Source organism: Notothenia rossii (assembly GCF_949606895.1).
Source record: "Notothenia rossii genome assembly, chromosome: 3".
Taxonomy (NCBI): Eukaryota; Metazoa; Chordata; class Actinopteri; order Perciformes; family Nototheniidae; genus Notothenia; species Notothenia rossii.
In genome coordinates this window covers 29876453-29889303 of record NC_136901.1, presented here as the reverse complement: position 1 = coordinate 29889303, position 12851 = coordinate 29876453, and the positions used below count along the sequence as shown (strand labels likewise).

At 40.3% G+C, this 12851-nt stretch overlaps 1 protein-coding gene across 24 annotated transcripts in view; it reads right to left on the bottom strand.

Moving 5' to 3' along the window:
- LOC307031165 (adhesion G protein-coupled receptor L3) overlaps nucleotides 1–12851 on the bottom strand; it is a 183693-nt gene that overhangs the window by 81915 nt on the left and 88927 nt on the right. For all 24 annotated transcript variants that reach the window (XM_079668007.1, XM_079667996.1, XM_079668013.1 and 21 more), the window contains exon 5: nucleotides 3419–3528. In XM_079668007.1, coding sequence (XP_079524133.1) covers nucleotides 3419–3528 — 110 coding nt within the window. The remainder of the gene's footprint in view (nucleotides 1–3418; nucleotides 3529–12851) is intronic.

The window sequence follows — 12851 nt, the reverse complement described above, 5'->3', positions numbered from 1 at the left end:
TTTTGAAAGAATAACTTTTTATTTTATAGATTATAAAGTTATATATATTATTATATATATTATATATTGAGTGACATTTTGATTGCAACTTGATATGCAGTATTAGGGAATAAATCAATATTAAAAACGTTCTTATAAAACATATATTTTGAGGATAATAGTTTTGTTTTTAAAAGGATCCGTACCAAATACATTTGTTTTATTAAGTCTGTCAAACACAGTCCAACTTTAAACCTCTCCAGTTTATGTATTCTAAAATTATTCAATATTTAATCCACTGTTGTATCTTTTTTTATCTTATTTGACATCTTTCTATAAAACGTATTTGTGGATTACAACTGAAAACATTTCAATTATTTGTATTGCGATTTGACACTTTGTTTTTGATTCAGTAGCATGCATCAAATATGTTTGTATAGTGTCAGCTCAATGTGAGCCACACGGCAATTTATTAAATTGCCTTAAATTAAATCAATAACTATTCATAACTTTTCTTTTTGTATTTTATACCCGTCTTTTTCTTATTAAGTGTAATCTGAATGCTTTTATGTGCTGAATCATTTGCATAACAATTGTTGGAAGACTTTTTTTTACCCCTATTACAACTGATGGAGCGCATCAAATCGCAGATTAATAAAATCAATATTGCATCTGCGGCATATGTACATCGATTTAGCACACTGGATCGCCATTATCAACGGTGTGTGTGATTGTATACGGCTTATAGAGATGTGGAGAAGGGAGCAGGGATTCACCCTGAAAGAAAAGAAGCTCCACCAGCAGAATACAGACGGTGAAGAAGAGGAAATAAAGCAGGTAGAGGAGGAAGAAGCCGTGAGACGTTTAAAAGACAAGCTGTAAGTGAGAGTGGGAGCTCGTCAGGGGAATAGAGTCAGGACTCCACGCTGAAGCAGAGCTGCAGTCATGGGCCGCTGCTTTTCTTATTACACACTTAAAACTGTCTCTCAGTCCGTCTCAGGAACTTTAAGAGACTTGTGTTAAAAGCCCAACTGAGCTTCCATGTCCTAAAAGCACACACCTTTACCGATTGTCTTATTAACAAGAAACCAGTTCAAACTCTTCCTCCCCTAACTTTATATCATTCTACTCACAGAAACAGAGAGCGCTCTCTAAACGTGTCCTGATTGCTTCATTGTGGCGGGAGCCGTCACACATGGATTCATTCTCAATAAAAAAATGTTTTCTCTAAATCCGTCTCCAGTGACCGTTTGTGATTACACTCTGCTCCCCCGCTCAATACACAAATAAACGCCTACATGACTTCTGCTATGCATTGGCAGCATATTTTTTCATTCTACTGTGGTTCTGACCAAAGACACACATACACAAGTTTCCCCCCCCCCCACCCCGTACCCTCCCCGGTGAATGCTTAAAAGAGTCAATGTGCTGACAGAAGCAGTTTTAAATGTGGCTTTTGTTAAGGAAGTAAATTATTAAAAAGCAGGTGGGTAGTTGAGGCTGATGGGAATTTTCAGGGTCCCATGAGTGTTGCAGTATTTGTATTAAATACAGCTATTATCACGTGTCACACAGATCTAGAAAGTGTGGTATTAGTAAGAATGTGCATTGGAACTTTTTTACATGCTGTCATTATGTGAGATAATGTCCTGCATAAGAATTTAGAAAAGTGACAGTTGCCTTAAAGGGACAGTACCCCCAAAAAATCTAAAATACCTATTTTTCCTTATATACCGGATTTAGATGAGATATTTGCAACATTTGTTAAGAATTTTGAATTGCCTTGCGTTGTAATGTGCTATAAAAAATGGCCTTGCCTTACTATACACATTAATCTGAAGGAAAACAACCCTTTAGGCTACAATGACCAGAAACATGCTCAAACACCCTTCAAAACCCAATATACCAGGTAGAAAGTACTACTTCTACATATTTCTCTGCCTACCTGCACTTCTATTTATTAATCTAGATCGATTTAATTGTTTATTTGGAGATTGCAGAAGAGAGTTCTGCTTTCTCTCCAGTATTATGGATGAGATTACAATATAACATCTCATCATCAGGTTTCTCAAGATAATTCACATACTACAGTATGTAGATCAATAAAAGCCAAACTACCCTTTAGGGCCTTAGAATGAGCAAAAATATGTCCCCCACACTGGGACAATCAACAAAAGCTAAAACAACAGCAGCGCAGATTACAAGTCAGAGGAGATGGAAATGTGAGTCTCTAAAGGCTTAATGGAACAAATCCAGTTTAAAAGTCAGTAGTTTGCACTCTAAGCAAAGTGTTTGAATACTGACGGGAGTTCAGGATTGCTGGGGGCTTGATTACATTTGTGCAAAAGCTTTGGTTAGGTCAGTGTTTTACGCCATGGAAAGACACTAGGTGGAACATGTGGATATTAAAAAGGAGTCAGAAATATATAAACAGATGCATCTGTCGGCTCTGGATCACAGGTTCATGGAGGCTGTTGATGTTAAAAGGATGCTTTTGATTTGAATTATTACAGAGATCAAATATTTCCACTTTTACATCACTTCTGAGCACAGCGTGTCAGGATGTTGGCAGTAATTGCTGTGACTTTTATGTTCCACTTCAAAGGTCATTACAACACTCAACCTCAGGTCATGTGGCGGCGTCCATTCCACTTCCTCTCCACGCTGATCCGCCCAAATGTTTCCACAGTTTTTCACTCGCGGCACTAATTAAACCCGTTTTATTTACTCCCTTCAGAGATGCCTCACCAGTCTGAATATTAACCACCGTTCACTGAGCTGAACTCAACCGAAGAACAACACGCAGGTTTCCTTCTGATGAAAGTCAAATGGCCTCTCCTGCCGCAGCGCTAACAGAGACACGACACGATCAGGAGTGATTCCTCACCAATATCAAAGTGTGTGAACTGTGGGAGCACCGTCTAAAAATGAGCAAACACTTCCTCTGACTGAATACATTAACACATGGTTCTTTGACTTTTAGCATGTTGTTAGCAACTTAAATACCAAATTGTAAGATTTCAAAACTGTATCTACAGTATAAGCCTACATGTTATCATCAATACATATCCCAAAGAGGATGTTGCATGTAAAAAAAGTCAGTAAACTGGCACACTGTTGACATAATTGATGCCATGCAGGATGAAGAAAACGTTAATCTCCTGTCAGTTACAACAAAGACCAATAATGGTTGATAATCAGTGAGTAAACACAGAGATACTGTCTCAGTTTCCACATGTGAACAACACTGTCAACAATATTCCTGCACTCACAAAGGATGTTATCCTTTTTGGATCACAGGAATCATCCTGTCTGTCATCTGTTTCCACTGAATGACACATTGGAGATATTTTTAAACATTACGGAGATCATCAAGCGTGAAAGGATGATTGATGAGAAATGAGAATGAAATTGTGAGAGAGAATAAAGGAGTACGTACTGTAGGGCACACATTCGTACTGGACTTCCAGATATTTGTATGTTCCCGGGCAGGGGTCAGGAAACACGTCTGGTCCGGCCACAACAGCACACTGCGTCCGGTTGTTACATCTGAAACAGAAAGCAGAGAAACATCAGACAGAGTATCAAAGTCAAACAAGAGTAAATGTTCAATTTTGTTAGGGGCCATTTTAAAAGTTGGAATACAAATGGTGTTATTCGCCCACAATAAACATGGAAAGGAAATAGTCTTTACATAAAAGTAAATGTCTTATACTTGGATTCAACTTTGTTCTACAGAAAGCCTCTTTTACAAACTGGGGTCTGTAATTTGAGAGACATTTCCGGGTAAAAGGAAGGTCTGTGATTAAGTTGCGCTGCAAGTAAGAATCTCTACCCTAAAAGTAAAAGTTAGATTTTGTTTAGGGTCGTTTTAAAAAGGTCAACTCCATGTTACATTTTCTGGAACACATTGCTACATCTAGTAGAAAGAAACAGCGTCTGACTGATGTGAGATCATTGAAAACACACAGAGAGTAAAGCCTTGTGATTGGAGCACAGGCGTGTGACATGGTTAATGTTCACAGAGGTCACCCCTCTCTTTGGGTGAGGAGACAATCTGCTGTGTAAATTCATCTCTCGGTTGCAGTCTAGAGTTGAAAGTCATGCAACTGAATCCAGGCGTTACTCCGTGTACAGGTCACAGTTTTATTACTGCATGATGGATGGCAGTGATGCTGGTGCAGAGGAGGAGCCTGGGGTGGGTGGGTGGGTGGGTGGGGATGAGGTGGGGGCCGCACAATCATCTGAGTGCGAAATCAGCTCCAACGTGAAATGTAGGTCTTCATTAAAAAACACAATTATGGTGCCGGTGCTGTTTTCGTGTGCCATTTTTCTTTTGGCAGTCATCAATCACAGCCTCACTTCATATGCACAGACAGAATCTCGCCACGCATAATGACAACGCTTATCTCACAACGGTGACTCTTAAACGTAGGGACGAATATCGATCAGACGCTGCATCTCTTTGCAAAATAAAGGATATGCAAGTGAGCAACTTCCTGCTACAGAGCAGACACCGTGAATCAACTACTGACTGCAATTATCGTACAATGTATAAAAGGTATTTATTCCTCAGCGTGGCGGGTCACACTGTAAGTCCGCTGAAGGTCAAGGCGGGGTCTGACACAATGATTCATACGGCACGATTAAAGGATCCTCTGCACCTTAATTAACATTGATTGGCTGCCGACTAATCAATCGCACCAGTGAGGGACAAGGGAAAAAAAAGAGCCATCCCGTTTCAGGCCGACACTGTAATGAGATATGGTCAAGCTTTATAGGTTCATGAACCCCCACCACCAACACATAACCCCCCCCCCCCTCCCACTGCAGTCAGCTGTCTGGGGCATATGAACAGTTAATTCCCAGGCAGTCAAATAAATAAGAGGTCAAGCCTATGAAACGGAGAAACAATTAACGAGGCGGCCAACTCACCCCTGCACCTTCCCCCTCCTCCTCCTCACTATCTCTGTTTAAAGGGTGGAGGGGGGGGGGGGGGGGGGGGGCGTATAATCAGCAGGTGAAAACACAAGTTAAGATTAAGTGTCACATAGAATTAGCAGAGAGATGGATAGACGAGATCGCACAAGGAGGCAGACACAAACACGTGTTTTTGGGATGGACATATGAATGTAGGATTTGTTCTTTTGGATTGCACCAGAAGTTAAGCTATCTGGATTGTTTTGTCATAGTTTGTAATAACTTCCTCTTGAGGGATTAAACATCATAATGTGTATTTAACGTGGATTGCAAACTAAATCCCAGCCTTAACATCTATCTTGACCCATATTTTAAATCCCTCTAATCGCTGCTGTGCATTTTTACCTCAACACGCAGAGATGCTGCCTGTGGTGGGGAAATAATTCATATTAAATGCAAATCAATTGCAGAGAGGTAGAGGAATCGATAGCCGGAGAAGCTGCACACACACCATGCAACACAACGTCTACACAATTACCAATTAGAGAGATAATCAGGATTTCATCAGAGATGGAGCCCTTTGAACCAGCAGCCGAGGAAAATGGATCCACTCTTAATGATGTATTTAAAAATGTATGGCACTACGTGATGTACATAGTATGCACTATAGGAGGAAGCATATGGGGAGAAGCTACTGCAGGCTGAATGCTCTAGAACACTGCTATACACCAAATATCTGTAAAATGGGGAAGGATTACTTCTAGATAAAACCCTCTATCAGAGCTGTGAGTCTAAGAGAGGACAAACAACTCAATTTAGCAATTTGGCCACCAAATGCCCTTTTTTTATCTGCAGTCCACTTCCCTTCCCTTCTAGCCTTTACTCCGGTTCCCTGGTTGTTTGTTATAACGGGCAGATTAGAGCAGCGGCTGCCAGCTGACGAGGGGAGATGTGGCACAAAGCAGCAGAGCCCCGTGTAAGCACAAACTGTAATGACTGTAATCGCCCGCTGATCCGGCTGCTGCCTCTGATGGAGGAGGGCCGAGTCCCCTCAGTCTCCTGGCACACAAAATAAAACACATCAATCAATAGGTAAACAATTGAATCAATAAAACCGCATTCAACATGCACGACAACACTGAACTAACATAAGGAAGAGTAGTATGGGAAATAATACGTCTGAATAATTGTGAGGGACATCTAACATATGGACTTTACTCAGCTCCGAATATAAAGTGTGGGTAATGTCTGATTCTGCCAAAGGGTAAATAAAGCTGCTAATTTTGCGGATAATTCAAGTGAAAGGGCGTGTTGATGATGTTACTAAAGAAGCAGAAATTGTTAAAAAAAATAGTCAAAAGAAATGTATCATTCCACCATCTTTCAAAAATTGAAGTGAAGAAATGTGTCTGTTAGAGCCTTCTCTGAAATCCTCAGAAAAATGTAATCAATAGCAAAAGACTTGTTCAAACCGAAGTCAAATCCGTCATGTGGTGCCTCCTGCACACTCAACCCCTTCACCGAACCAAACACAGTATTTTCCAGAAAGGGAGAACAGAACATCTGCTGTTTTGTGCCACATGTGTGAAAGGGAACTCTCCGGATATTGTTTAAGAAATGACAGAGCAGCTACTGTCAGAGCTGGAAATATTCGTCCACATTGGAGAGTAATGAAAGAGCAGACACTTGTTCTTCTTCTACAGGATGTTATATATGTGTTACGTGAGTGTTTGATGAAACAGACAAAGTGCCCCACCTCGCCTTTTCTTTTCTTCTTGTGCAAGAAAATGCACAAGGTGTGCAGTGCAAACAGAATGTGTGTTGCTATTGTTTGCTCTGCGTGTACCAAGCATTGTGTGTCTTGTGAGAGTTTCTATTTGTAGGAGAGTGAAGGGAGGGGGTGGGGAGTGACTGACGGGTCAATATCCCGTCTCTCTGCTGGGACCCATTACGCTTTAGTGATGGTCTTCGCCACCCACGCTCGACTTCATTCATTATCTTTCCCAGCTGCACGCCGCCGCATCCATCTTCCCTCATTCAGCCTGTCTGCTGCCGCTGCACAAAAACAACCTCTAAAAACTCCACCAAAAACCTACAGAAACGTTACGAGGACAAGGGGAGCCATGGCCTTGAGCGCTGTGCATTGACTGTGGAGTAAAACGAGGAAGTATTTAAAAGAAACTGTTGAGTGTGTAGTGTCGATCAGAAGACGGATTATCAGTCTCTGTGGAGCCCGCTTCAGAGGAGGAGATGGATAAGGTTTTCTGTTGCTATGGAATAATGGATCGTTGATTTGTTTCAATTATTTAGAGCTGCTTCAAAGATACCTCATCAACAAACTGTAACACCGTGCCAATGCTCAGGGCTGCTTCGACTGAGCAGGGTTAGGTGTATGTGATATAATTCAGTAAAACACAATGATTATGTATTTTTAACTAATCTGCTTCAGTGCTGTTAACCACTAATCAAGTGGTATTTCAAGTAAGATAATTACTGCAAACACAATGTTTTAATTAATGTTTTGTAGGTTTTCACAACAGCTGGACAAAGCTAAAAATGTCTCTATGCCATCTATCACATGTACTGAAGCAAAGAAGCCTTTCGCATTGCATTTGGGAATTCAGGGTACAAAATCGACAAAACAACATTCACAGAATTAGCTTTGTAGAGGACAACCTCAAACCTAAGATTTACATGTTTTACTTGTACAACTGTCAAACTCTTAACAAAGAAAAAAAGATTGCACATTTACAGAAATGTTTGACTCTTGTTGGTTATGTTTGGCCTGTGATTTAAAGCATGAACAACATAAACAACATGAATATATCAGTCATCCCAGAATAAATCCTGCCAAATCCTCCTAGAATTATATAATCTGACATCTATCTGAGAATTATGACAGAGAGAAGCATATGAGAAGTTATGAAAAAGCTTCACCAGCTAATCCCCTTTTGTAAACGTGCACATATTAGCTGTCTTGCAATGATCGTACTGACAGCTCCATACATCCCATAATAACACATGCTGTATATTATTATGTATCTCGTTTACTTAACACACAGGCATGCATTTGGTAAGAAACAACATTTTAACCCCAAAGGTTGTATAGGAGTGCACATAATTGTTAGATACGTCTTCAAACAACCTACACACCACCTATACATGTATACACACCGACAAATTATCTATAATGTGACCGCTGCATGCACACAGTGAATGATGTTATTATGGTAAAGCTGCAGAGTTACTTTCCAAACACCAGAAGCGCAGATTAAAGGCAGCAGAGGAAGACGGGAGTGGATGTATACATCATAAATACAAAGGCTGAGTGTGGGAGTGGGATTTAAAGTGCCGTCGCTGGAGGGGCTCAATGTTCTCGAGTGCTTGACTTCACAAACACACGCGTGCACCTACATGTTCACAAAGATTGATCAGTGTGAAGACTCGCTGGGCGACATTAGGAGCACAGCTCTGTCTCTGTATGTACAAACATATGGGTGACACGACATTGGCCATCTTTCTGTTTTATAGGATTAACCATGTGGAACTAAGCAGAAGTGAATAAAGTGCCAAGTGGCTGTTAGAGGAGATGTCCACAAGCTATATGGATGACCTTTATTAAGTATGTGGCATGTTATGCGTTAGGGATGGTCAAACAACCATCAAGACTGATCATCTCACAAAAGAGTCACTGTTACATAAATTGAATGGGAGTTCTCTTTAAAAGAAAAAAAAAAATTCTCCCCTCCTGACAAGCATAATCCCTCTCAGCCATTCACACAGATTAGTAGCTTTCATAAGATTTTACATCACACAATTTCCCTCTCTCTAATATTGGGTTGGGGAGATAAGCCGCAGAGCAATGCAACAACACGCTGGGAGAAATACAGTGGCACTAAAGCACTCCAATATATTACACACTGTTAGTATTTTGAAATATCATACTGAGAATTTAAGGATGTGGATGCATTCGTAAAGTCCTTTTACTCGGCTATGGTCCAGGAGAATGATACTCAGTGACAAACACATGCAGAGATATGTCTCTCTATAATGGATGTGACAAATGTAAACATTGTTTAAAACATGTCCCATCTCTGGTCTGTACATTTCCTTGAATCCTGCCTCCTGATTCTTGTTGCATTATGCACTTTTACAACCAATTAGTTTGAGAAGAAATGCATCCAGGGTTGTTTGTATATGCACTTGAGAGACTATACTGCCTGTTCACATAGATATTTAGTCAACTAAATGAAAATATTCTGGAGGGCAAAGACATAATGTCCCCATTTGCTGTCACGATGAGTTCAACTCTCAACATATGGAGGCTTAACGCAGCACAGCAGCAAACCCTCTGCTTTCTTTACATGTTTGTGTATATTTTGTGTTACTAAAATATGTTTTATTCTCAATTATTGTTGTTAGCTGCTCTTATGTGGACTGATTGAATATAAAGATTTGATGTAAACAGGAAACAATTACTAACTGACCAGAAAAAAAAAACATCTAAAACATGCATTGGTATCAAAGATAATTTACAACGATGCTTCTCCATGATTAAGGACAAACAGGCAGAATCTGCTCTTAATGCAAACATAAACATCTACCTTTGTACAATCTGCTGTCTTATTTACAGCCTTAAAGCATTGGAATATGCTTCTAGCTGAGCTTTAGACCTTCACAAACGTTCACTCTTTTTTCGTTAATAATTGTGCTTGTATATATATATATATATATATATATATATATATATATATATATATATATATATATATATGTTGATTTGCTTTCTAATTGATAGTTTGACAGAGACTCATGTTTGAAGTGTTTGTTTATTGTTCTGTGTGTACCTGCCCGGGGACTGCAGATGGAAATGAGCTTATAGCTACATCGTTCATGTCTTCTCTTTTTGAGATGAATGTCTTTATTGCATGGTCCATGTTTAATATAGACAAAATAATAACGTAAAGTACAATTTTCTGTATTCCATTTTTTTCCTGTAAAACAGTCTTATTGTTGATGTTCATCTCTCTTGGCTGCAAGATACTTGTGTATCTTGTCCGACTAAGAAAAGAAAAACTAACTCTCGGCTGCACAGACTTTCTGGGCCGTTTCTTTGTCAGTCTGCACATGTATTGGAGGTGAGGCCAGACAAAGGTTACCACCCCCCCCCCCAAGTGCTGCCCCCCCTCCAGCGATGAGAGCTGCTTCACTGAGGAATGTTTTTCGCCTCAAACAGACTGCTGTTCTCAGTGAGATCTAACCCACACAATGCTTCATGAGTGAAACAGCTCTTCAAAGACATGTAAAGATGAAAATCAAGAGATACAAATTACGATTGATCAACACAACTTGCTGTAGTTTGGAATTTACATGATCAATAACAAGTCTTGTCAGAGTCAGTCTGTGTGTGTGAGAGAAAGACAAACTGTGCCCTCCTAAGAAGATGTTTACTTCACCTTTAGCCCTAGCAGCTTGCTCCAAACTCTGTGCTAGTGCAGGAGGAGGAATAAAGTTAGCTTAGTTAGAAGACATTAGTGTTCAAAATACTGCTTTTATGTATCCCTGGGAAACGTCACAGCCCAATACCGTAGCAATAATTCTGAATGATTCTCCTCCTCTGGTTATTTTAAAGGAGATCCTGCAGATCAAACTTCCTCAGCTAGCCCCTCTCAAATGAATCCATTTATTTTGCTGTCACAACAGGTGCTAGGTGATGCAATTTCTCCCTCCACCTGAAAGGTCAATCCGTGCCTGTGCACATGTTGCAGGCATCTCTCTGGCTGTGCACACCTAAACTCCATTATGCTTTAAATCTGGCACATGCCGCAGGGCGCTGGGGGAGGGCGACGTTTCCAAATTCAACAAATGACTGATCTCAGTAAATCTAGTAACGTTGCTTTTATCAGGGGAGTGCAGTGTGTTGTTAAAAATACACAATCAAATGTTGGACAATAACATTTAATTTACTGCAGTTTAATTGTATTCCTTCGCAGACTGGTGATATGTCTTTGAAGACAATAGAGATGGTGTGATGAATTGTCTTTGAATCAAGAGCCATCTCATGAAAGCATCACATGCACAGCTTATCTCTGCTTTAGAGGCAGGGACACTGCAGACATGAGTGTCTGCCTTCTGTCTCCAAAGGGCAAAGATAAACTCTGCAGAATAAGCTGCGGCCATTTCCTCGCATGTCAGGAGATACACATCTGGAAGACTGTGGAGCTCAAAGCAGAGCAAAGAACAATGTTTTATTTAAAGTCGATAGTGATTCCAAGTTCTGCAAATATTTGTTTAAGTCTTCCTCTCTCTCACAAAACACACACTGAAGTGCAGCCAGACAGGATATTACAATAAATAATGCATCATCAGCGCTCTGCTTTCCTGTAAATCAATTTAATTCAGCTCTTATGTTCTTGGAAACTTTGCATTTCAATACACATGACCATTATTGTGTGCTCCTTTTATATCTGTATATAAATGGCTGGAAAGCAGAGTTGAGTGTCACTTCACAAGACACAACGTCAGTTTCAATAAGGAAAGACATACAAAAATTCATTTGAAAGCAGCAAATCAATTGTGTTGCATACTTTTGCATGTATGGATGGCATTAGTGTAAGAAAACGTAATTACGCTCTCCAGACTGAATGCATGGAGCCATTAGAAACACAATATATTGAGATAGATTATTACTAATTCAAAATGGGTCCAATAAATGGTTATTTCCACTTGCTTGTTCAGTGAAATATGTTTTTAAAATATGCTGCTTTAAGAAAAATATACATTGATTGTAGAATCACACCCACAACATGGGATAAGGCTGATGTTTGTCACACCAGCCTAAACACATTATTTAAATTCATCTCTTACATTAACAGTAAACAAATACATAAAGATTAGTGTATGATTTAAATTCCTGTCACTCGTCTAATCTGCAGGTATATGTATGTAAATCACATCGCCCACGTGTGTGTGTGCAGGTGCCGAGGGAGGATTGAAATATGCAATAACTCCACAAATCGATTTGTTTGGTGGGTTAGGCCTATTCACTGGGGCCTGCCCGTCTAATGATTTACGATTTCCAGGAGGAATTTTTCTATTCTTGCCAACAAATGATGCTGCTCCTATCTTCCTGGTGACGTCTGATTTATCTCCTGCTGGAGACCCTCGGGACTTTCCGCCCGCAGGCCCATTTCAGGCTGAGCCTCATTCCTGCAGGGATGTGTAAAAATGACGATTGGGTCATATATATATATTTTTTACCACATATGAATAATAATGTGACACATATTGAAGGGAAACAATAATTTGATGTGCAGGTAACATTTCTGCTGTGTGCCTAATTGAAGTGTCACATCTCTGCAGGCGCACACACACTCTGAATACACTCCTCCCGCAGCATTAAGGCATCCATCCTGAAAGTTTCCACTGACAGGCGCCATTGAATTGCTGACCAGGGTTAGCCTATTGAACTCGTCCTGCTGAGACTCTGAGCCCATCTCAAGAGCATCTCAGCCAGCGTCAGATTCTCGGGCCAGATACCCAGGGTGCCTCTCTGCTGGTCTCCACGCTGACGCTCGGGGAATAAAAAAACACAGAAATGCCACAGCTTTGACTTTTCAAGGCTTGGAGTCCTGTTTGCTACGCACAAAGGGTGACGGCTGCTGCTGCTGCTTGCAGTCAAAGGCCTTCTTTGAGGAGATTATGTGGCTGCATGCACCGCGCGGCGACAACAAAAAAAGATTTTAATCCCTTCCTTGCACCATTATTCAATCTCCATTTTGGAAAATTGGAGGATATTCTGAGGTTTTTCTGAACAATGAAGCAAGCAAATAGAACTACTCGCAGCAAATAGAATAGCACTTTGTATTTATAATCTATACACAGATCAATAAGCAGACTGTATCACTGATCCCCGCTGCACACACACACACACACACACACACACACACACA